At 41.1% G+C, this 27,290-nt stretch overlaps 1 protein-coding gene across 2 annotated transcripts in view; it reads right to left on the bottom strand.

The window, feature by feature from the left end:
- The window catches only part of eipr1 (EARP complex and GARP complex interacting protein 1), a 60,237-nt gene that overhangs the window by 12,519 nt on the left and 20,428 nt on the right, over positions 1–27,290 (bottom strand). For both annotated transcript variants that reach the window (XM_061695791.1, XM_061695792.1), the window contains exons 5-6: positions 26,680–26,779; positions 18,573–18,709 (exon numbers count right to left, since the gene is read on the bottom strand). In XM_061695791.1, coding sequence (XP_061551775.1) covers positions 18,573–18,709; positions 26,680–26,779 — 237 coding nt within the window. The remainder of the gene's footprint in view (positions 1–18,572; positions 18,710–26,679; positions 26,780–27,290) is intronic.

The following is a 27,290-nucleotide window of genomic DNA, read 5'->3' as shown; positions in this document are numbered from 1 at the left end:
CCAAGAAACCTGCAATCTCAGGTCTGAATGACTACAGGGTGACATCTGTGGTCAGGAAGTCCTTTGAACGCCTCGTGCTGGACCACCTCAAGAGCAGGACCCCCTGCAGTTTGCCTACCGAGCAAATAGGTCTGGATGACACAGTCAACATGGGACTGCACTTCATCTAGAACAGCTTGACGGCGCAGGGACCTACTTAAGGATCCTGTTCGTGGACTAGAGCTCTGCGTTCAATATAATCATCCCTGAACTCCTCTCCTCCAAGCTTCTCCAGTTCAGTGTCTCGCCTGCCATCTGCCAGTGGATTTACAGCTTCCTGATGGGCAGGACACAGCGGATTAGACTGGGGGACACCACCTCATCCACATGCACCATCAGCACCCAACGCACCCAGCTGTCAAACTCCTGAAGTTTGCAGACAACACACCACAAGACACCACAGTCTTCGGCTTCATCAAAGATGGTGACGAGTCTGCTTATCGACAGGAAGTGGAGCTGCTGGAGCTGCTTTGGTGTGGCCGATACACACACAAGACACACAAGACTGTAGAGATGATTGTGGACTTAAGGAGCCATCCTTCACCACGGCTGCCCCTCACACTGTCCAACTGCCCTGTGTCAACTGTCGAGACCTTCAAGTTCCTGGTAATTAGAGTCTCTCAGGACCTGAAGTGGGAGGACCAACATCAACACCATCCTCAAAAAGGGGATGTACTTCCTGCGGCTTCTGTGGAAGCAAGGCCAGCTGTTGAGGCATTTCTACACGGCAGTCTATCGAATCAGTCCTGTGTTCATCCATCACAGTCTGGTTCGGTGCTGCCACAAAACAGGACAAAGTCCGACTGCAACGGACAATCAAGACTGTAAAATTGTCGGTATCCCTCTACCCACCCTTGAAGACTTGCATGCTACCAAAACTAAGACAAGAGCATGCAAAATCCTGTGGGACCCTCCACATCCTGGTCACCACCTCTTTCAGGTCCTTCCCTCAGGTCGGCGCGATTGCTCAGTAGAAATTCCAACAGCTTCTTCCCTCTTGCCATTAACTGCTTAAAACAGTTAACTTGCAATTCCATTGTAACATGCTGCCAATTTTGTCTTGAGATTGTTGTCACGCTTCTACATTATTTGTGCACTCACTGTAGTAGTCTCGTAATGCGGTACTATTTGCATATCTGCTGTTGACCAATACGGGCCACTCATGTGCTTGAGAAGTATCTGCACCATTTGCACAATTGTCACTGTTGCAGATGATCACACTACTCGTCACTTTAAACTGCTTATATTTCTTGAAGAATGCACCATTTACACAATTGTCACTGTACCTGATTATCAGTTATTTCAAACTGCTCTAAATTGCTGGAGGACTCTACATCATTTGCACAATTGTCATTGTATCAGCATGACCACATTACTGGTAACCTTTCATTGTTAAATGACAAGTTGTGCTTTTTCATGTTTTAATGTCTCAAAAGTATTTTTTTGTTAAAAAGGCTGTCTGTTTTCATACTAGAGCGGCTCCAACGACCAGAGAATTTTTTTTTAAGCGTTTTTGACATACATTGCAAATAAAGATGATTCTGATTCTTGTTTGTTCTGTTCCAAAGTAAATGCAGATGCTTGCAAATGTCTTAATGAGATTTAAAAAAAATCTGCCTTAATAGGGTTAGGCACTTTTTACTGGTGAGAGACTGAAATGTGAGGATTTTGACGATTTTAAATTCAACGATGGCTCTAAATGAGTAATCAATTATCAAAGTAGTTGTCGATTAAATTGATAATCGATTAGTTGTCAATTAATTGATTGATTGATTGTTGAACCTCTATTTTAACATATGTCAGAGACTGAATTATATATGTACGACTGGAGAAGTCTTCAGCTCTTAGCTTTCTAAAAATGTGACCCCTGAACATTTTATTTGAATATCCCTGCCAGAGACCATTAAATATAGTATTATTAGTTAGGGGTGCATAGACCATGAAATGAATACTGAATTTAACTTCTTGGTGCAAGAGTCAGTTCAGGCCTACTAAAAAGTAATTGTTTACTTTTGCATTGTTGGCGCACAATGTCACTTATTTTCTCTTCCAGTATGTAGTTGTCTACATGGACTAAGGTGCATGAAGGTTGCATGAAGGTTGTTTTAAGTGTTCAGTGAATATATTGCATACATAACATAGTTTTTAGGTTACTTTCTCTGCAGTATATTAAATAACAGTTGAATTAAACGGATGATGCTCACCACAGCTCTACTTCTCCCTTACATTCAGCATGGAAGAATAAAAGAAGCAACCCACCACAACAAAAAACAAACTTTATATCTTCAAAACCATTTCCTCTTCAGGCTCCCCGAATAAAGCTCAGCTTGGCTGGGTTATGTTCAGCAGAGTGGAAAGCCTCAAGTGTTATGGCCCAGCTGGATGCCAACAGCAGATAGCCAGCTAACTCGTCACCCCTCTGATCACATTCGGCAATTAACATGCTAATTAAAAATCTCATTAAAATAAGGGAGGTATAAGAGAATGACCGGGGGCGAACTGCTGGGCTTCAATTAGGTCAAGACAGCAGCTTTTGTGTGTCAGTCTGTGGAACCTGACAAAATGTCAAATAACAAATAGAGGGTAGAATGAATATACATTATTAATATATGAACTATGCAGCATATGTCTGTAAATCAAGCATACACATAAACAGTGATCCCTGTCAAAAGCTCAGCTTTGTCATTTAGGCTTTTTAGGTGGAATACACTCTGTGTATATTCCAAGCGTGCGTTGTGTTCAAATTCTTCGGAATTTCTATGGTAGGTATCGGTATATATTGAATATTCAATGCATTCGAAACAATGACACCATGAGGGAGAAGTTGATTTGCAATTTACGCTCGAGTCAATGCAGGTCAATGTAGCAATGCAGGTGTTATGTATCAGTGTAACAAAAGAAAGCCTTTGAATACAGGGGTACATAGTAGCTTTAGTGACACACAAACCATCCATCCATCCATCCATTATCCATACTGCTTATCCTCACGAGGGTCGCGGGCATGCTGGAGCCTATCCCAGCTATCTTTGGGCGAGAGGCAGGGTAGATCCTGAACTGGTCGCATGCAGGGTAGGTTAATTGAAGACTCTAAATTGCCCGTAGGTGTGAATGTGAGTGTGAGTTGTTTGTTTCTATGTGCCCTGCAATTGGCTGGCGACCAGTTCAGGGTGTACCCCGCCTCTCGCCCGAAGATAGCTGGATAGGCTCCAGCAAGCCCGCGACCCTAGTGAGGATAAGTGGAACGGAAGATGAAAGAATTCATGAATGAATAATAGTATCTCTCCCATATACGGACCCATTTAAAAAAAAAATTGTTTTTTAAAATTTATTTCAGTTTTTTAAAAGAACTTAATTTGAACATGTACAATTTTCACTTTTCAATTTCTTTTTTTTCTCTTAATTGCAGCCCTTCTTTTATTTAGCAAATGAAAGAATATTGAACAGTTGAGGTCAGGAGTTTGATTACCCTGAATATTGAAGATACGTACCATTCTTCAAAGAAAACATGAGCAATCTTCCAAAACAGATTTATTTTTAATGGGATTCAAATTAAACTACGCGGCATTTTAGAAAAGCAAACTCTGTAAACCAAACATAGCAATAAATAATATAACACACACACACACACAGAGAGAGAGAGAGAGAGAAATATTAATATTTAAGTTTTTGTCGAAATGGGTACATTAATGATTTTAACACGTTTGTCCTTCATATAATATGGCTGATGGATCCTTTGATGGATTGTCGTCCGGCTTGCTCGTGGGAGCTAACAAACTAAGGTATCTTTACTAATGCTCGTTAGCAAACTTTCGGGTCATGTAAACTTCATCAGTTAAGTTGTGGTTGACTGACACAAAAAAAGTTTTTCTCTTTGATTTTTTTATTTTATTATATTATGGGGTTCTGAAAGGGAGAATAATTGCTTGGCAAAACAATACAATTATCACTAATACCCAGTAGAGTGACAGTAGAGTTATTTAAACTTTATTTAACAATAGAAAATAGTCTAATGATGTTATTGCCTTATGTGTGCTGTCATTTCGTGACAGATGTGAGTGCAATTTATAACAAATCAGGGCAATTTGGAAAATCACGATGCTAATTTTAAACAAAGTACATCGGGTATCATGTTTTTAAACAGATCTGTGTACAGACGTCCCATTTTTTTCGAAAGTACATTTCAACACTATAAACAAAATCCTAAAAAACAATGGGTGGCTGGATGCACTGAATATTCTAACCACTTGGAGCAAGTCATAGTCAGCTTCTCTTAATTGATATCTATGCCCAGCTTTATATCTAAACTTTATGATTATATTAAATGTCAGGTGAGTTTGTCGAATATTAATAGCCACAAAACAGCAGTCTTATATGTTTGAGCTGAGTTTAAACTTCAGTTTTACTTAAAGTAACAATTTCATGTTTAATTTTGAAGCTGAGGCACATGATTTATTCACAGCGCACTCTCTCCTGTGTAAAAGCTGTGACCTGGGGCTCAAGGGTGGCTAGTGTTTAACCCGTTCCAGCGTGGAATGGGACGTGCCTGCCATGTGAAAAGGAAATGGAGCAGGAAATTGGGTTAGATTCGCCTTTTCCCTCTCCGGTGTCACTAAGCAATCCCCACTACACACACATGAACACAAAACAACACGCTCACACATCCACTCCCTAGGCTCCAGCTAATAGTGGAGAGACCTGGGACTGCGAGTGTGTGTTTGTATGAGTGTGGAGGATTATAGTCGTGTTCTGCCTAAGCCACCAAACACACTCAATCTACTGTCATTCAGCCAGCAAGGCTGAGTGTTTGTGATGGGGGTTGATGGGGGAACAGGGGACCTATTACACACACTGTTAGGTACTAGCAGATAAAAAACAAAACTGGGGACACACACTCACAAATACGGTTGTGTGTAAATGCGGACAATACAAAAGTAGAGCAGCAAAAACACTCACAAAACTGTTTTTCCATCAAATCAGAGAAAATTACACTGGATTTCATTATTTATTTAGAAACCCTTACCTCAAGGAACTAAACTCTAAACTATTAAAACTTTCACAAGGCTTGATATGGTGTGCCTTTTTTAGTCTCATTTGTCTGTCCAAAACACAGGACAGTTCCCACAATGTGACTGGGTAAACAAAACCGGTTGAATACCTGGTACACACAACCTCCTACTGGCTTAGTCTAGCCGATAAATCTCTCTGCTGAGGGAATCGACTGGAACAGACGGTCATAGTCACACACACACACACACACACACACACGCGCGCACGCAGTCTCTGTTTCTATGACAACTGCTATGAAAGGATGGGGAGAAGGAAAAGTAAAATCGAACGAAGAGAGCAATCATTTCATTCCTGTTCGAAATTAAAGCCTGGCTGTGAGATTGGGCTGGCAGACAAGGATGAGAGAGTGGCAGGTTTGGAAGGAGGTACATCAGATGAGAAATAATTATGAAGAAAGATAAACATTTTTTCAAATGTAAAAAAGAGAGAATAATTCATTAGTTTGTGAAAAAAGTTACAACAACAAACTTCTTTTGGATTGTTAACATCACATAGGTTTACAATCTAACTGCCTGAGAAGAAATGAAAGACAATTGATAGCGTAATCTTATAGCTCCCAGATTGAATGTTGTCTTAACCTGATTCTCCTGAAGTCTGCAGATGACACCACTGTCATCGGTATCATCAAAGACGGTGACGAGTCTGCATATCGACAGGAAGTGGAGTGGCTGCAGCTGTGGTGCGGCTGACACAACCTGGAGCTGAAGACTGTAGAGATGATCGTGGACTTCAGGAGGCATCCTTCGCCACAGCTGGACCTCACACTGTCTTGTGTCAACCATCGAGACCTTCAAGTTCCTGGGAATTACAGTCTCTCAGGACCTGAAGTGTGCGATCAACATCAACTCCGTCCTCAAAAAGGCCCAGCAGAGGATGTGCTTCCTGTGGCTTCTGAGGAAGCACGGCCTGGCACAGGAGCTGCTGAGGCAGTTCTACACAGCAGTCATCAAATCAGTTCTGTGTTCTTCCATCACAGTCTGGTTTGGTGCTGCTACAAAAAAGGACAAACTCCGACTGCAATGGACAATTAAAACTACTGAAAAGATTGTCATTATCCCACTACCTCCCCTTGAGGTCTTGCACGCTGCCAGAACTAAGACAAGAGCGTGCAAAATCCTCTTGGACCCTCCACATCCCGGTCACCAGCTCTTCCTGCTCCTTCCCTCAGGTAGGCGCTACCGATTAATGCAAACTAGAACTAGCAGACATTCCAACAGCTTCTTCCCTCTTGCCATCAACTTCTGGAACAGAAGCGACTAGTCACTTTAAACTGCATACACTCATTGAAGTCTCGGCGCCCTTTGCACAATGGTCATTGCACCGGACTATTGCTATATTAGTCATTCAAACTGCTAGTCATTCAAAGTGCTAGAGGACTCGGCATCTTTTTGCACAATTGTCAAAAAACAAAAATTGTACCGGCATTACCAGATAACTAACAACCCTTTATTGCTCAGTGACTGTTTTTCTCAATGTCTTTGTCTCAAAAGTGTTCTCTGTCAATTGACTGTCTGTTGTCGTACTAGAGCGGCTCCAACTACCGGAGACAAATTCCTTGTGTGTTTTTTGGACAGACTTGGCAAAATAAAGATGATTCTGATTCTTTTGAAACCATTTGTGTTCTCCGTCGTGTGTTTTTAAAGATCTAAATTGGGGGTCGATTATCCCACAGACATTCACCAGTTACAGATGCACTGGTTGTTTGGGTTCTCCAATGTGTCTTTGCATCAATCGCTGCACTGAACAAGTACAAAAAATCGTACTAATGAGTTTGGATGATTGGCATTAGTTTTTAACAAGCCTCTGAGATTCTGTGACAAGATTCTGTGTGGATTTTATATCCATTCACACTTTTGGATAATTAATCTTGATGTTCCCACAAGGTTGTGTTCTCTGATTCATTTGTTTTGTAACAATTTGTAGGTTGTTGCATTGAGAACCAATCTGTTACATTTTAAAACTTGATGGGTGCTTATGATAAAAGCTTGTTTCTTATGCTATTGTAAGTGAAAATACACAGAAAATCCCCCAAAATGCCAAAAATTGAATTGCTACATCAGTAGCTTTTTGGAACAGCTTGAGCAAAATAGTTTTTTGGGGTATGTTAAATACATGTGTGGCACGGTGGAGGACTGGTTAGAGCGTCTGCCTCACAGTTCTGAGGAGCGGGGTTCAATCCCCGGCCCCGCCTGTGTGGAGTTGGCATGTTCTCCCCGTGCCTGCGTGGGTTTTCTCCAGGCACTCCGGTTTCCTCCCACATCCCAAAAACATGCATGAATTGGAGACTCAAAATTGCCTTGATGTGTGAATGTGAGTGCGAATGGTTGTTTGTTTGTATGTGCCCTGCGATTGGCTGGCAACCAGTTCAGGGTGTAGCCCGCTTCCTGCCCGATGATAGGCTCCAGCACGCCCGCGACCCTAGTGAGGAGAAGCGGCTCAGAAAATGGATGGATGGTTGGATTAAATAAATGTTTAGGGGGAGGGAAGACTACACTTTGCACTAGTCAGTCGCAGGTCCATTGTGAATAAAATATTAAGTGGGAATTGCTGCACTACACCACCAATGTCTTCAATGCTAAACATGTTAATTTTTATTCTATGGTCTGCCTAAATTCATAAATACAAGTCTCTAAATATATGTCTAATAGAGTCGAGGAGGCTGGGAATATATGAAAAGGTTAGCTATAATTGATTTGACTGCAGCATGGTTCAAAAGGTCACTCTCAAATGAAGTATAACATATGGAAAAGTACATTTGAAAACAGAGGTGATCTTTTGCATAATAGTCTATTTTTGAATAGAAATGTGATAAAACAAATATTTTTGAATAATGGTGCTGTATTTGCTAATAATATATTATGAGGAAAAGCTCATGCACAAAGGTTTATCTTGGGTCCAGGCATGTGGAAGTACTGTGAGATTTAGCGAAGAGGAGGAATAAAAAGGATGATTTGGTTGGTGATGTGCATTGTGGACATGTAGCGGTTTTGTCTGTCTGGAAGAGTTTTGATGCACTCTATTTCCATGGGAGGTGTGCAGAGGCCATCCTTCACTGCAGCATTGTACTGCTTTTAGTATGCACCCTGGAGTGGATACTATAGCTGCAGGTCTACTGTATGAAACTCTGTGTATAGATATCTTTGGAGGGCTGGTATGAGTTTGAAGCTTAGTGAAAAAGGTTGAGTAAAATTTAGGATCTATTTCAAAAGTCATTACTGTCAGAGACACCAATGCACAATGTGAAATTGGTTGATCATCAATTTACTGAAAGTTCACACTGTGCAATTGAACATACATTGAATCTTGGCTACGACTGTCTGAATTTCGGGCTCTAAATGCAGTGTCACTGCATCATAAGTGTACGTCCACCTCAGGTTATTGTCAAGGGGACCGTGAGTAATTTAATCCCTGCCATAGGGTTGTTTATGTGTGTTGAAAAGAAAAGAAAGAGGAATGTGATCGGCTGCCGAGTCAGTGTTATAAACCAAGGTGCAGGTGAGTCATCTTTAGCCAGCTATGAAAATGACAATGCACCTTGACTTAAGTAGATATATCACCACAATTAAAACAAATTTCTGAAGAGGGGAACAAGTTGCACATAAGTGCAGGCTATCATTCCAATAATTTTGGGGAAGCCAGCAACCACATAAATGTCATGTTTTGTTTGCTTTAATCCCTTTGAGTGCTTGGGAATTGGATGTATCACCCCATTTTGCTTAGCACTGCATTTAAATCTTGGGCCGGCACACTCAAAAAACTGCTTTGGGAGTGGCCAGCATCAAATGCCACAGTGCGCTGAAATGACCCAAATGCAAATAAATGCAGAATTTAAAGGAGTTTTGTCATTGGTGATATGCCATGACTCCTTCCTGTGATCGTAGAAGAGCTCCAAAATAACACAATAGTTTTTGTTTCTGGAATATTAAAAATGTTGACACTAGCAGAAAAGACCTGTTCTTCCCGTCACCACAGTAACGACAGTAATTGATACGCACAGCAGTGCTTGTTTGCACCCGTTGGTTTTCGCCGCTTCTTCTTTGGTTTTCACAACTTATTCTCCGGGGCCGGCGGACTAGGCATCGAAACTGGGAACCAAAATTTGTAAATATGAACGATTCTGGGAGAACCGGAACGTTAGCCCCGGTTCTCGATTCTCGATGCCCAACCCTACACATTTAACAGTATTTTTTTTTTTTTTTTTTTTTTCTGGAGTAAACCAGCCCCCTATAGAGAGTACTAAAATAACAAAAATGGACCGGGGGGGGGGGGGGGGGCGCGACCCTTGTGAGGAGAAGCGGCTCAGAAAATGGATGGATGGATGGACCGGGGGGTGGTTATATGAAATGCAATGCACAACTTACAAAACAGATAAACAGAAACTGACTTTTGTGAATACTAACATATAAAATGCTCTCTTTGCTCCTCCCTCTCTCTGTGTCCTAATAGGAGTTACAATGTTAAATGACATCCAGTCAGTTAGCTTGTCAGTATCACCTTGGTTTATTATATTAACTAATTTATGTCATATTAACACTTGCACAAGACAAACAGAGGACAGTGTTGCTGTCTCTGACACTGAAAACATTTGACAGAAATGTCAACTAACTCCTACCTAACAACATACACAGTGGGCTACGATTAAATGCAGCAAAGATGAGGAACGGTAATGGTAATTGTGTGTTGGTATTGAGTGGTAGATGTTAGGAAATCTTTCACGTACAGTACCATGGTTAAAGCTGGGTACTTACACTATGACAGTATTACTGCGAATTGCTCTGTGTAGATAGTGTGTTCAGAGCCCGGTCAGGGAGAGGTGGGAGGGATGGGGTGGAAGCAAACACCTTTTTGGTGCTGTATTTTTTTTGCTAAAATATTACATTTCAACCATGTACTGTATGGTTATACACTTTTCAAATTTGTTTTAAAAGGACATAGAGTAAAAAACAAAAACGCAAAACTGAAAGGGGTACTGTGATTCAACTTGAGGTGCTCGAGCACCCCCCAAAATGGGCTAGAAACGCCTATTGTACTACTAAATGAACTGCTACAATTTTGGACATTTGTCAGACACCTGTTATTGCATGAGCAAACCTTCTAGTAAACCAGGCCCTTAGTGTTGTCCTGCAATCAATGTCAAAACGAGTTCACTTGGGGCCCTCGAAAGGCGCTACAGGATTGAAAGTAAACAGCCATGTTTTAATGAGCACACTAACATCCCTTTAATTGAAAGACTTAAAATTGAGCTGATTGCTGCTACTTTTGAATAAACATAAAAAAGTACTAACAAACTTGCATAATGAAAATAGTGTTTAGAACAGATGACTGAACTGAACATGCACATAAGTCAAAATTGGGTGGCTACACATACCATTTAACTGATTTATACTGGTTGCCTAATGTAAATTAAATATTAGCTATATACGTCACTTTACCTGACTATTTCTTTCAAAGGATGAAAACGCTTGTGTACTAGAATAATATGACAAAAACAGCCATAAAGCAGCTGTGGCCAACCCGCTTTTGGCAAAAATATACCTTTAGCCACTTTTTCAAGTTATAAATAATTCTGGTGAACATAAAATATGTGAATAAGACACCTTAATGAGAGACTGAGACTAACACAGACATAAGTACAGGTTCAACATTCAACTAAGACACTAGCATTTAAGAAAGAAAAACCCAACATGATTGCACACTTGGGCAGGAAAAAAAAGACTGACACATTTTGGGTTCTAAATAATGTACAATGAAAATGAAAGTCAAGGAACAACTTGAAAATGTGTCACATCTTTCCATAAACACTGCTTTTCTATCCCCAATATACGAATGCGGTGTTCCATAATTTACGTAAAGTTGCATATTACATCTGTACAAACTAGAACAGAATCCATGTATGTTTTATCAGTAGCGTGATCTTTACTTTTCAAGTATTATGTGTGTGGGAGACAGGGTGCAGCACATGTTGTACTACAGGGAGCTGCTAATGTTGGGCTTTTCTCCAAGAGTTGCCATGTTAGAGCTGACAGAACTGGTGACAAATCCCAAGATTTGGAGAGGAATAGTTTGTACTTTTAAATTGGAAAACTAATGTCTACATAGGCGGCACGGAGAAAGACTGGTTAGCAAATCTGCGTCACAGTTCTGTGGACCGGGGTTCAAATCCCGGCCCCACCTGTGTGGCGTTTGCATGTTCTCCTCGTGCCTGCGTGGGTTTTCTCCGGGCACTGCGGTTTCCTCCCACATCCCAAAAACATGCATTAATTGAAGACTCTAAATTGCCCGTAGGTGTGAATGGTTGTTTGTTTCTATGTGCCCTGCGATTGGCTGGCAACCAGTTCAGGGTGTACCCCGCCTCTCGCCCGAAGATAGCTGGGATGGGCTCCAGCACGCCTGCGACCCTAGTGAGGATAAGCGGAACGGAAGATGAATGAATGAATGAATGTCTACATACATTTAATGTCTGCATACATTTAGTAAGGTCTATTTGGAAGCATGGCTGATGAACACATTAAAATAAAAGGGTTTCAAGAAAAACTTAAAAATGTTGATGGCATTCATAGAGTTCAACAAAAGTAATCAGAGTGCAACACCTCCAACTTGATTAAAAAATCAAGTGTAACCAGAAAATATCAGCATGAGAATGACGATATAATAATAGTAAAGCTAATAATGTGTATATTTACAGTTGAAACCAGAAGTTTACATACACTATACACAGAAGTGGGTCGTAACACGCTACATTTACTGAAGTAAAATTTTGGATAAATTGTATTTGTCAGAGTAATTTGAATGCACTATACTTTTTACTTTTACTTGAGTATTTATGTTAAGAAGAATCGATACTTTTACTCCGTTACTTGCTACTTTTATTTGTCCATTTTTGTGTGTGCCATCTATTTTTAGACTTCATCTTCGACTTCCGCATAGGGCGCCATTGCGCCAATCAATCAACTGATCAAAATGACTCATTTTAGTAAAAAAAAAAAAACAGCCGTTTGATTGTTTACTTTACAGACTGCAAAAAACAACAGCTTTTAGTCTTGCGTCTGCCCAAAGTGGATATTTCAACCCACTTCTCACTTGAAAAAACACAAAGTTGCAGATGTTTCTATTGTTGTTTTGGCAGTCCATCTGGCAACATTAGGCCTATTTTTAGAAATAAATCACTGTAAAACACGCTTTCCTTAGGATACGTGTCATGCTGTAATCTTAACCACACATGTACGCACGCGCCATGGTGGAAGACTGAGTAGCACATCTGCCTCACAGTCCTGAGGACCTGGGTTCAAATCCCGGGGCCGCCTGTGTGGAGTTTGTATGTTCTCTCATAAGCATATCCTTTCATTCTCCATACTCTGGCCCTTTCCATCACTTTGGTAGAAATTAATCTTGGTCTTATCAGTCCATAAAACTTTGTTCCAAAACCGTTCTACTTCTTTGCAAAATCCAATCTGGCCCTCCGATTCTTTTTGCTGATGAGTGGTTTGCATCTTGTGATATGGCCTGTATATTTGCTCTCTCGAAATCCTCTTCAAACAGTGGATTGTGACACCTTCACCCCTGTCCCGTGGAGGTTGGCAGTAATGTCACTGACTGTTGTCTTTGGGTGTTTCTTCACAGCTCTCATAATGTTTCTGTCATCAACTGCTGTTGATACCCTTGGTCGACCTGTTCGATGTCTATTGCTCAGTACACCAGTTGTTTCTTTCTTTTTCAGGACATTCCAAAATGTTGTATTGGCTATGCCCAATGTTTGTGCAATACCACTGATCGATTTTCCCTCTTCTCTCAACTTCAAAAGGGTTTGCTTTTCTCCCATAGACAGCTCTCTGGTCTTCATATTTGCTGAACAGCAAATGCAGTTTTTACAGGTGAAACCCAAAGCCAAAAATCAAGCTCTATCTAATGTTTAAGCAATCAATCTAAAAGGCAACATCTAAGCAACTAGAAACACCCATCAGTCACATGTTCCAATAGTTTTGCTCACTTGAAAAGTGGGTGGGTTCAAACACCAGGTGCTCTGTCCTGAGTTGTTTAACACATCTAGATGTAAATACCATGAAATAAATGCTGGAATTCTGAAGTTTTGTCTCATATTCATCTTTTGATCTGAAACCCAAATATCTTCAGTATACAACAAAAACAAAGGAATTGACCTTACCGTTCCAATATTTTTGGAGGCAGCCTTGCTCAAACATGCTTTTTCAGGTATGCCCATACATTTTCAATAGGATTGGCATCAGGGCTTCGTGATGGCCATTCCAAAACACTGACTTTGTTAAGCCACTTTGTAACCAGTTTGGAAGTATGCTTCTGGCCATTGTCCATTTGGAAGACCCATTTGTACCCAAGCTTTAACTTCCTGGCTTATGTCTTGAGATCTTGCTTCATTATTTCCACATAACGTTATTTCCTCATGATGCCATCTTCTTTGTGAAGTGCACTAGTCCCTCCTTTAGCAAAATAACCCCACGACATGATGCTGCCATCCCCATATTTTACCATTGGGATGGTGTTCTCAGGCTTGCAAGCTTTCCCCGTTTTCCTCCACATGTAATGTTGCTCATTATGGCCAAACAGTTAAATTTTTGTTTTGTCAGACCACAGGGTATGTTTCAAAAACTTAAGGTCATGGTCCTTGTGTGCATTATCAAACTGTAATCTCGCGTTTTCAGGTTTCTAATGACTTCTTCCTGACATAGTGGCCTTTCAGTCCATGTTGGTACAGTACTCGTTTTACTGTGGATAATAACACACTATTAACTGCTTCGCTTCAGCCAGCATTTTCATAAGGTCATTTGCTTTTGTTCTTGGGTTGATATAAACATTTCGGATCAAAGCACGTTCCTCTCTGGGACACAGAACCAGTCTCCTTCCTGAGCGGAATGACAGCTGGACAATGCTCTGGTGTTTATACTTACATATAATTAATTGAAGAACATGGCACCTTCAGGCATCTGGAAATTGCACCCACGGATGAACCAGACTTGTGCAAGTCCACAATTTTCTTCATATGCTGGCTGATTTCTTTTGACTTTCCCATGATGTTACACAGAGAAGCAGTGTTTCCATTGTACCTTCAAATACATCCCCTCGTGTGTCTCTAATTAACTCTCTAATTAATGTTGTCAAGAAACCAATCATAAGCTTCCAAAGGCATGCCATCGTCATCTGGGTTTTCCTAAAGTGTTTAAAGACAGTAATCTTACTGTATGTAAACTTTGAAGAAAGTAACGAAAAAAATGTCTAAAAAATACATTCTCTCATTATTCTGGCATTTAGCAAATACAAATAATTTTGGTAATCCTAACTGACCTAAAATAGGAAAGGTTTAGTCTGATTTCATGTCAGACAGTGTATGCAAAGTGTATGCATTTTTTATGTGTATGTAAACATCTGGTATCCATCCATCCATTTTCTGAGCCGCTTCTCCTCACTAGGGTCGCAGGCATGCTGGAGCCTATCCCAGCTATCATCGGGCAGGAGGCGGGGTACACCCTGAACTGGTTGCCAGCCAATCGCAAGCACAGAGACTGATGAGAAAGCACAGAGCCTAAAACTGAATGTGGAGACTTTGAATGTTGGGACTATGACAAGAAAAGCTTGGGATTTGGTTGAGATGATGATTATAAAAAAAGGGAGCTATATTGTGTGTCCAGGAGAGCAGGTGGAAAGGCAATAGGGCTTGAAGTTTACGGGCAGGGTTGAAATAATTTTACTATGGTGTAGATGGGAAGAAAAAAATGGAGGAGGGGTTGTTTTAAAGGAATAGTTAGCTAAGAATGTCTTGTAGGTAAAAAGAGTATCAGATCGAGTGATGAGGCTGAAACTTGAAATTGAAGGTGTTATGTATGATGTGATTCGTGGCTATGCCCCACATGTAGGATGTAACCTAGAGGTGAAATAGATATTCTGGAAGGAGCTGGACGTTCTGAGCATCCCAAACAGAGAGAGAGAGAGAGTCGTGACTGGTGCAAATTTTTTGTGAAGGAAACAGGGGTGATGAAGAAGTGAAATGTAAATGCGGCATCCAGGAAAGGAACCTCGAGGGACAGATGGTGGTAGACTTTGCAAAAAGGATGGAAATGGCTGTAGTGAACACGTTTTTTTTTTTTTTTTTTTTTAGAAGAGTCAGGAACATAGGGTGACCTACAAGAGAGGAGGTAGAAGCATGCAGGTGGATTACATCAGACCATGTAATCTGAAGGAGGTTACTGACTGTATGGTAGTGGTAGGGGAGAGTGTAGCTAGACAGCATAGGATGGTGGTGTGTAAGATGACTTTGGCAGTGGGGCGGAAGATTAAGAAGACAAAGGCAGAGCAGAGAACCATGTAGTGGAAGGTGAGAAAGGAAGAGTGTGGTGCGGCTTTTCGGGAAGAGGTAAGACAGGCTCTCGGTGGACAGGAGGAGCTTCCAGAAGACTGGACCACTAAAGCCAAGGTAATCAGACCGACAGGCAGGAAGAGTACTAGGTGTATCTTCTGGTAGGAAAGGAGAGAATGAGACATGCTGGTGGAACCTCAAAGTACAGGAAATAATACAATAGGACATAAGAAGAAGTGGGACACTGAAAGGACTGAGGAGAGGAGAAAGGAATACATGGAGGCGCTACGTAGGGTGAAGGTAGATGTGGCAAAGGCCAAACAAGAGGCATATAAGATGCATTCCAAGTTGGACACTAAAGAAGGAGAAAAAGATCTATCCAGGTTGGCCAGACAGAGGGATAGAGATGGGAAGGATGTGCAGCAGCTTAGGGTGATTAAGGATAAAAATGAAAATGTGTTGATTGGTCCCAGTAGTGAGCTGGATAGATGAAAGCATACTTTGAGGAGTTGATGAATGAGGAAAATCAGAGACAGAACAGTAGAAGAGGCACATGTGGTGGATCACGAAGTAGTAATGATTAGTCAGGAGGAAGTTAGAAATGCACTAAAGAGGATGAAAAATGGAAAGGCAGTTGGCCCCGATGACATTCTTGTGGAGGTATGGAAGCATCTAGGAGAGGTGGCTGTAGATGTTATAGGAACGAGTAGTGGAGGCTAGACTCAGACAGAAGTGAGTATTTTTTAGCGACAGTATGGTTTCATGCCTAGAAAGAGTACCACAGATGCAATATTTGCCTTGAAGGTGTTGATGGAGAAGTACACAGAAGTTCAGAAGGAGCTGCATTGTGCCTTTGTAGATATCGACCAAGCCTATGACAGAGTACCCAGAGAAGAACTGTGGTACTGCATGCGGAAGGCTGGCATGGTAGAGAAGTACGTTAGAATAGTACAGAACATGTATGAGGGCAGGCAGAACAGTGCTGAAGTGTGCTGTTGGTGTGACAGGAGTTTAAGGTGGAGGTGAGACTGCATCAGGGATCAACCCTGAGCCCCTTCCTTTTTCCAGTGGTGATGGATAGGCTGACAGATGAGGTTAGACTGGAGTCCCTGTGGACCATGAGGTTCGCAGATGACATTGTAATCTGCAGTGAAAGCAGAGAGCAGGTAGAGGAACAGTTAGAAAGATGGAGGCATGCACTGGAAAGGAGAGGAATGAAGATTACCCAAAGTATGACAGAATATATGTGCAAGAATGAGAGGGGTGGAGCGGGAAGAATGAGGCTACAGGGAGAACAGATAGCGAGGATGGAGGACTTTAAATACTTGGGGTCAACAGTCCAGAGCAAGGGTGAGTGTGGTAAGGAAGTGAAGAAACGGGTCCAGGCAGGTGGGAACGGGTGAAGGAAGATGTCAGGTGTGTTATGTGACAGAAGAGTCCCTGCTTGGATGAAGGACAAAGTTTAAAAGATAGTGGTGAGGCCAGCCATGATGTATGGATTAGAGACAGTGGCACTGAAGAGACAACAGGAAGTAGAGCTGGAGGTGGCAGAAATGAATATGTTGAGGTTCTCTCCAGGATTGACCAGGTTGGATAATTTGAAATGAGCTCATCAGAGAGACAGCCAAGGTTCGATGTTTTTGTAAACAAAATTAGAGAGAACAGAATTTGATGGTTTGGACAGATTCAGAGGAGAGAGAGTGAGTATATTGGCAGAAGGGTGATGAGGATGGAGCTGCCAGGCAAGAGAGCTCGAGGCAGACCAAAGAGAAGGTTGATAGATGTAGTGAGGGAAGACATGAGGGCAGTTAGTGTTAGAGAGGAGGATGCAGGAGATAGGCTTACATGGAAAAGGATGACACGCTGTGGCGACCCCTAACGGGACAAGCTGAAAGGAAAAGAAGAAGAAGAATTTATTCCCTTGTGTTTGCTGTAGCTCTCCTCTGAAATAATAGTGGTGCATTATGGTCTTTAAAGATGAGACTTTGAGTTTTGCTAACAATGACTCTCTCTGCTGTAAGACCCCCACTCCCCTTCCCTATTTGCTGAGGGCATTGTTGCATCTTTCAAAACCCAAAGGAGTGGGAGGACAGCCAAAATGAAGTGTGCAGGAACTCTTTAATTTGTTCCAAGGAAGAGTGATAATGTTTCATCCAGCTTATCAGGGGCTGCGATACACATCTTGTAAATATATTCTCTCCTTGTCTATCTCTCCTTCACCAACCACCTCTCTCAATCTCTTCTGCACTTTCCTGTTATCATGGTGATCAATGGCAATTTGATTATTATTTCTCAAGCAGACCCCCCCACACGTGTGCTGACCTAAAAACATTATCACATAAACAAGCACACCACGTGTACACACACACGCACACATACACACCCCTACACACACACACACACACACACACACACAAAGCTAGAGGTTACAAGACATGTTACTGATTATCTGCAGTGACAAGATTTATTGTGTAGAAGTACATACGCTCCATGTCAAACTGGAGCATTAGTGTTCGACTGCCACGTAGCGTACTTCACCAGGCACTGCGGAGGTCCAGACCCTCCATGGGATTCCATAATAGTCGAAAGAGTACAAAATCAAATGTACCACAATGAGCAAATTGCCTTTGTCACTCAGAGTGTTGTATTTATTGTGTTACTTTTCCCTAAATGATAGAACAATGAAACAATGCAAGACTGAGCAATCACTGCCTTCCCGACCTGGGCCAGAAAATTAACAAAGTCTGATAACTTACACAGTTGCGGCCAATGCGAAATTTAACAGCTGAGACAAAATGCCCACATCCCTTTGTTTTGTGCTGTTCCACTGATCGCCATGCCTCTAATTAACCTAAATGCCCAAACCGCAATAGCTCTGCAAATGTGCACTTCGGACACGGGATTTCCCACTTCGATGAGTTCTGCTATTTGTATTGTTAAGCATCTTATGTGCCAATTTACCTGTAATGTATGAAAGCGGCTATTGTTTACTAATATGAGAAACATTTTCTTGCAACTTCAAATTTCAGTGTCAAAAATTCAACCAGAAGTTTGATTTTAGGGCTCGCTTAAAAGAGAGTTGTGTGAGTGTAAAATAATAGATTTTCACATCACACCAGATGAGACCTTAAGGAAAACTCACCTCATGGTGCGTAGGTCCCAGCCTCTTATTGCTGTGTCACTTGCAGTGGCAAGTTGGCCGCAGTTATGGTGAGGGCTCCACTTGCCAGAGGTGAATTTAAGTTGCCCTTTTCCCTCAAGCATAGCAGTGCTGGAGATCTGCAGAGGATGACAACCCCACTCATTCACATCTTTAAGAAGCCATCTGTGAAATCAAATATCTTCATAGCCAGTACAGAGCATTACATTTTCCAAGAAATTTGACTTTTTGTCTCATTCTCAGAAACGCAATATAACTATGCATAGAGAGAGGGAGAGAGGGAGAGAGAGAGAGAGAGAGAGAGAGAGAGAGAGAGAGAGAGAGAAAGAGAGAGAGAGAGAGAGAGAGAGAGAGAGAGAAAGAGAGTGAGAGAGAGACAGGCAGAGAGACAGACATAGACAGAGAGATGCATGTTGCATATTTGGGATGAAAACCATTTACTAAAGCAAAAAACACATTTACCCTTTTATCTTCCTCCCAAAAACTCCAAACTCCTACAGTACTATACCACTTGGAGCAATTCACATTCAATGTGTATTTAATAACATAACATGTACAAACTCAACAGAGGTGCTAATTATTTATAGATTATAAAATCCATCCTCCTTTTTTTTGCTCCTCAAAGCTAGTTAATTAACTAGCTGTGTAGTCAGAGCTAGCTACTTGTCACAGCTATACGTGCTACTCTGGAAGTGCCAAATAAATAATTTTCCGGGTTGAAACAAGACAGCCAGCTACGATGTTGGCTGACCTATCCTCACAAGGTCCAGTGTTTCTTGAAGTCCGCCTTGAAAATGAATTTTTAATACTGTCCGGCATTCGTTCTCCTCCATCACAGCCTATTTAACTCTGATCAACCAATCAAAGGATGAAAAAATGCAGATGTCACTCTAAGCTGTTACGAAGGCCAAGTTTTATGAATCTGAAATCTGATTTGTTAAAAAAAAAATACAGCCTTTGCTAATAGTTTCTATGTCTCACAGACCACCACTCCTTATTCTTAAGGCCCTGGGGAGATTAAATTGACATGGCAAAACATAGAAGTTGAAATTGGATTGGAGAAAAAAAAAATAAAAAAGAAAAGAAAATCTTAATACTGGAACCTGGGCAGCCAAGACGTGCTATGAAATGAGGATGATAGACTGCTGGAAATAAATTAAATTAGGTCAGTACTTCTGGTAGTGTTTAGGCCAGCAGAGAAGCCCTTGCTGGACCTGACTGTCCATCACAGGTTTTCCAGGATGTGTGTAAATTATACAGTATTTGATGCAACCTACACTGTAATTGATATTTTCTCTATAAACCATAATGCAACTACAGCTGAAAAATCACAACTGATGTTTTGTGTAAACATGTCCTGCTTGATCTGTCATTTCATATACCTTTAAGATCCCCTAAATGGCCCCACTGACCCCTGCCCCTTCCAGTTTCCGTGACAGAAATCACTAGATAATTCAGTGTTCATAATGCATTAAAGATGAAAAATGCCTAAGGGACGGAAAATTATGCAGACAGGCAGGTTAGCTGTCTGAATTTAATTTAAATATATTGTATAACCACTATGATGTCACAGTGGACGACTGGTTAGAGCGTCTGCCTCACAGTTATGAGGACCGGGGTTCAAATCCCGGCTCTGCCTGTGTGGAGTTTGCATGTTCTCCCCGCGCCTCTGTGGGTTTTCTCCGGGCACTCCAGTTTCCTCCCACATCCCAAACACATGCATGCTGGGTTGATTGAAGACTCTAAATTGCTCGTAGGTGTGAATGTGAGTGTGAATGGTTGTTTCTTTATGTGTGCCCTGCGATTGGCTGGCAACCAGTACAGGGTGTACCCGGCCTCCTGCCCGATGATAGCTGGGATAGGCCGAAAACACTGGGAACACGTCAGAAAACCAATGTCAGTAAATACAGTTTGGCGCTACAGCCATAAGTGCAATTTGAAACTCTATTTTGCAAAGCAAAAGCCATTTATCAACAACACCCACAAACGGCTTCTCTGGGCCCGAGCTCTTCTAAGATTGGACTAATGCAAAGTGGAAAAGTGTTCTGTGGTCCGACGAGTGCACATTTCAAATTGTTTTTGGAAATTTGTTGATGTCGTGTTCTCTGGACCAAAGAGGAAAAGAACCATTCGGACTGTTATGGACGCAAAGCTCAAAAGCCAGCATCTGTGATGGTATGGGTAACTTACACATCTGTGAAGGCACCATTTATGCTGAAAGGTACATAGAGGTTTTGGAGAAACATATGATGCCATCCAAGCAACGTCTTTTTCATGGATTCCACTGCTTATTTCAGCAAGACAATGCCAAACCACATTCTGCACGTGTTACAACAGCGTGGCTTTGTAGTAAAAGACTGCGGGTACTAGACTGGCCTGCCTGCAGTCCAGACCTGTCTCCCATTGAAAATGTGTGGCGCATTATGAAGCGTAAACTGAGACATTGGAGACCCCGGACTGTTGAACAGCTGAAGCTGTACATCCAGCAAGAATGAGAAAGAATTCCACCTACAAAGCTTAAACAATTAGTGTCCCTAGTTCCCAAACGTTTATTGAATGTTGTTAAAAGAAAAGGTGATGTAACACAGTGGTAAACATGACCCTGTTAATGATTATTAACTGACTCCCATTTAACATGCGTTTTAATGTGAATAATAATTATAAGAGGGTGTGCACACTTGCACAACCACATTATTTCAGTTGTTTATTTTTACTTCACCTGTCTAAAATATTCATTTTTTTCCAATTGAGTTGTACAGGTTACAGGTCACATTAACAGTACAAAAAGTTTTGAAAGTATTTATCTTTGCCACATTTTTTTTATGTCTCAAAATTCTGGCATTTGAACAGGGTGTGTAGACTTTAAATATCCACTGTCTGCAGATGGTCCTCTTTCATATCCATACACGCTCATCCAAACACCAACATTGAAGACACATAATAATCTAGGCCAAGGCCTTGTGAGAAAGAAATGTTGAAATGAACACATAACCCACTGACAGATAGAGTGAATGGGAGACAGGAAAACCGGGGTGAGCAGGGAGGAAGGGAAAGATATTAGCATTCTCATCAGTATGAGAGGAATTTGTCTTGACTACCAAGTTTTTTCTTTTTCATTCCCCTTCTCCTAATCAAGCCCACTCTCTTCCCACATCTATACATCCCACTCTGCCTTCCAGCCTACATCTTTCCAATCAAGCTTGGCCATCCGTTGCTCCCTCCATCTTCCTTTTCTCATTATACAGCCTCCCCCGATTACTTCCCACCTCTCCCCTTCTCCCCCGATACAGGATTTAATACCTCTGCTGTCCAGTGTTGGTGTCAGAAGATAAGATTAAGACCTCACATGGCCCTATGGTTGTACTCGACCTCACATTGGGGTCACTACTTGCCAGTAACACACACAGTGTGTTAAGTATAACCTTTATAGATGCTGGAAAAATGAAAAATGTGTAATCCCTCACCATAACATGGTTCAACTATTGCAGATTCATCACAGATTTTTTTAAAATCATAATATTGCAGATAATTCGCCATATCACAGGATTTCTTCATATTTTTTAATTTTTGGGGTAAAATAAGCATTCTCTACCCTCAAACATTAAAACAAAAATTCATCAAGACACATAAAATAAAATACTTTACAGCTTTACAGTAAAAAAGCTCAGTTCAGATACAATACATCGCTTCTCCGTGCGTGCGGACAAGCGATGTAGTGTTTGTTGACGGTGTGTCACGGTAACTGCGTTTCGTTACTTTATCAATAAATGTGAAATAAATAGACTAACGGCTCATTGTGTATCATTGGAAAGTGTTACAATACTTTATGTCAAGCCCTACGATCCCGACCAAACAAGGTACCTGGCGGCTGGCAGCTAGCGGCGGAGGAAGATGGCAGCAGTATCATCTATCTCGCAGTAAAAATGAAACTTATTGACCTGTTGCAGGAAGTGATCAGATTTGCGTCTGTCAGCAGCCATTATGCCATAAATTAATCTTCGGTCTGCTATGTAAAAAAGGACGGACATAATAATCAGTTTGACAGCTGTCATGCTCTATGGTCTGTTAACATTATATATTTTTAAGAGTATGAAAAGTATTTAAAAGTATAGGAAATGTTTATGAACATAGTAGAGGTTAATAAGTGTGTGGGAAAGATTAAAATTAAGTGTGCGACTGGGGAGAGGCGTACGGCTTACAAATATTTAAAAAAAAACATGCCACATCGGGGAATTCCCCTGTTGTTGGAACCTAAGCCCTACAATAAACGAGGAATCACTGTCCATCAATCAGGTCTGTTCAAGAAGAAAACAATTAACTTCACAGTTAAATTAACAATACGGACAAAAATATTGATACACACCCTTAAATTTAGTTTAAATTTGGGTACAATTTTGATTTAACTTATATGCAATACATTTTTATTCAATCATTATTTAAGTGTTGTGTTAAGATTCAAAATGTGCATCATGTTACAATGGCTTACCATCATATTAAATATAGTTTTAGGAAATAAACCTCTGTCTGGTTTTTGATGAACAGTACACTATTGTATTTTGATATTGGTCATGATGATGGTACTTGGACCACTACTTTTATTAGGTGCTAAAAAGTTCAAGAACCACTGTTCTAGACAAATGGACAAAAAAAAAAAAAATCACAGACTTGTAGAAAGTCTTCCCAGAAAAATTAAAGCTGAGCTTGAATCAAAATAGATTCAAAATGAGTATGTGGAAAATTCAAAATGTACAATTCCGTATTCAAACTGCGAGATGACTGTGATTATGAACTGAACTTTGGTGAAGCACCATGGACACTGCACAATACTGTCTTATTGAACAAATGAAAGAATGGGCAGCAGCCAGCACTGCTGCAACACATTTACCTCACAGATATCCCCTGTTAACATATTGCAATGAGGCTTGAAAGAAATGATAATTTTGCAAATCTAATTGCAAAATCAGTATAATGTAGATATACCACAAGCATAGTGGCAAAAACTACATTAACACATTTCACTTAAATTCCATTTGTTTAGAATGTTTAAAAAAAAGCACCAAACAAACTTGTGTAACAGTATGAGCCAAAGCATTTATGAAAAACAAACTATTAGCTCAACCACAGCGAGTAACTACGATTACATAGTTAATTTACAAACCTCAATCCCAATGAAGTTGGGACATAAACATGTTAAACATAAATTAAAAACAAAATACAATGATTTGCAAATCCTTTTCAATTTACAATCCCTGGCAAAAATTATGGAATCACTGCTCTGGAGGTTGATAATTTCAGCGTTAAATTTTGGAGCAAAAAAAGGCAAATCACAAGTGTTCCACAAAACCATTTTTATTCAAAATACCACCTTTCTGGCTTTAGAAAACACAAAAGAGCACAAAAGAAAATTGTTGTAGTCATTCATAATTTAGAGCAAATAGGGGGGAAAAAAATGGAAGCGCTCAATTCTGAGGAAAATAATTATGGAATCATAAAACAAGCACACAAAAAACACTACACTACAGGTACTTTGTTGCACCACCTTTGCCTTTTATAACAGTTTGCAGTCTCTGAGGCATGGATTTAACCAGAGACAAACAGTATTCTCCACCTTCCTCTGATTACTGCTACCAACTCAGCTTTGCAGGTTGGAGACTTGTCATTGACCATTTTCACCACAGATTTTTGATTAGATTGAGATCCAGAATATTTGCAGGCCATGACATTGACATTAAGGGGTCCATATTCGTAGACTGCGCAACATGCACCGGAGCGCAAATGGTGTTCATCTTGATATTCGTGCCAGCTCAAGGGGGCGCTGTGTGTGTTTGCCTATTTGGCAGACCAGTCTCCGGCAAGTTGGGCCGTGTTGGCACAGTGGGGGTGTGTCCTTTGGCTTCAGCCCGAAGTATGTGACAATTCGGTGACCGAGGGCTCTATTTTCAGTGATGCATCTTCATTTTCATGCAAACACAAGACTCGCTGCGTGTTGGCAAGGTGGGCGAGGGTGTGCCCTGGTTGGTGGAGTGACATTATAGTGTTGTGGCACAGGGATCTAACACGATTTTGGTGAATCGAATCGGTGTACATGAAGGCGGAAAGACGCGAGGTCCTCGGACGTGTGTGGTGGATGAGAGGTTTATTTCAACAGTGGGCATCCAAACCCATTTATCTATGTAGAAATCAATTCATTGAATCCATTATTATTATTATTAGCATTATTATATTTTTTAAATCCACTCATTTGCCGGCACGCTGGAATGGGGGTCGGGGGTGTGGAGTGAGGGAGGGTGGAAACAGATGATTGTCAGAGGGGATATAAATCAATGAGGTCAGTGGAAACATTTCAGTCACCAGCAACTAGCTAATTCTGTATTTAATGGGGAATACCGCTAAGGTTCAGTGCTCTAGCCTTGCACGGGTCGCTGAGACCTCTTACACATATACGACAGTCGTCATATAGGAGACTGCTTGCGCTGCTTTTAAAGGGTATGCCATGACTGGCTTCGATTGGCGAGAATTCAAGCCGGCTGCGGTGACGCTTACGCCAGCGCAGAAGTCCCATTTTAAATCTGCTGGTCATACACCGGTCCACCAAAGTACCAAAACAGGGTCGAGCCCACTTTGGACATGTGGGCTGGATCAGACATATTTTATTCATAAATATGTGAACAGCGAACATTGAACCCTCGTGAATCATGGTACAAAGCCGTTCATTGAACACACGAACCGGTGACCCTCTGGTTTCCGGACATCCTCTTACCCTCAGCGCCACGCTGCCCACATTCTTTGCATGTTAGATTTAACTTGCATCTGTAGGTATAGCAATGAACTGTGGTAACTGACAATGCCTTTCCAAAGTATTCCTGAGCCCACATGGCAATATCCTTGACACAATGATGCCGTTTGTTTTCAATGCAGTGCCGACTGAGAAATCGAAGTTCACATGCATTAAATGCTGTTTTTCAGCCTTGCTATTTACATGCAGATATTTCGCCAGATTCTCCAACTCTTCTGAAGATATTATGGACCATAAATGATGAAATAACTAAATTCCCCGCAATTGTAAATTGAGAAACATTGTTCTTAAACTGTTGGACTATTTGCTCACGCAGTTGTTCACAAAGTTCTGAAACTTGCCCCATCCTTGCTTGTAAACAACTGTGCCTTTCGGGGATGCTCCTTTTATAGACAATCACAGCACTGAACTGTTTCCAAATAACCTGTTCAACTGTGGAATGTTTTTCTTTTAAGCATTCCTCAACTTTTGTTGCCCCTCTCCCAGTTTTTTCAAACGTGTCGCAGGCTTCAAATTCAAAATGAGAATATTTACAAAAAACAATAAGATTCATCACTTTGAAAATTAAATACCTTGTCTTTGTACTGTATGCAATTGAATATAGGTTGAAAAGGATTTGCAAATTGGCTTGCGACCAGTTCAGGGTGTACTCCACCTCTCGCCGAGTCAGCTGGGATAGGCTCCAGCGCGCCCGCGTTTGTACATGACAAGACCATAATTACCACGATGATACACTGCAATGACAAACTGTTACCTTCCAGTGGGACAGAGGATTTTCTGTTTATGGGATTGATTTAAATTTGGAAGTTGTATTTTTTTCTCCTGTGCATCTATTAGTTTCATCGTGTCCTGCTCACCTACTCCTCATTATGGCAATTAGTTAATGTACTTCGTTCCTCAGTCTTTGTCAGTTAGATTTTCTACCACTTATACTCTTTAGGGCCATTGGTGAGTTGAAACTCATCGCAGTTCACTTCAGTTGAGAGGTGAAATAAACCATAGACTGGTCACCAGTCAATCACAGGGCACATAAACAATGATACAACTATTTTATTTACATATTCACAACTATGGGCAATGTGGGGGGCTATTATGGTGGTCTGAGTATGACAGAGAGAATGATGAGTGGACACTCTGCTGGTGTCACAGAGAAATAGGACGTGTGTGTCTGATACTGTCGAGACAATATAGTGCTTATCAAATAATGAGTTTACTATTGTGAGCTATGGTGTGTGCTTGTGTATGTTATGTGGTTTACAGTGAACTGTGTGTGTGTGTGTGTTTGTATCTTACAGTGGCTTGTGTGGAGCTCTCCTGCAGGTCCCAAAGAAGTACATGGTTATCAGCCAATGAAATCACATGCTTGCCATCCCCCAATGGCTCCCACAGTACGCTGTGGATTGACTCGAGACACACACACACACACACACACACACACACACACACACACATTAACAACATTATGAAACGAATAGTGGTTATCAACTAGTGTAATCACTGACAGATGTACACTACCTGTACAAAAATAAATTCTGCCTTCACAAAGATAATTTCAAATGCATGGTTGAAGGACTGCGGCGGCACGGTGGGTGACTGGTTAGCACATCCGCCTTATTGACTTGGTCCATGTTGGGATAGGGTCAGGGTTTCAAGTAGTGTTATAAAACATGTGAGATGAGATGTGTGAAATGCTTTAAATAGTTTAACTGTGACTAGTCTACTACTACTACTACTACTACTACACACAAAAGTAATCAGGACCACATCTTAATGCCAGCTACAACAAAGGTCTCAACATTGAGTCAGAAGAGCCGTGTGCTGTTTTGCTAATACAGTTACTCAAATATAAAGACAGAAATTTTTAGACCCGTCTGCTTTCAATCGTTGCTTTTATACTGCCTTCC

The sequence above is a fragment of the Phycodurus eques genome, chromosome 14, assembly GCF_024500275.1.
Source record: "Phycodurus eques isolate BA_2022a chromosome 14, UOR_Pequ_1.1, whole genome shotgun sequence".
Classification (NCBI taxonomy): Eukaryota; Metazoa; Chordata; class Actinopteri; order Syngnathiformes; family Syngnathidae; genus Phycodurus; species Phycodurus eques.
The sequence above is the reverse complement of the archived record's forward strand: the minus strand, read 5'-3'. Positions and strand labels throughout refer to the sequence as shown.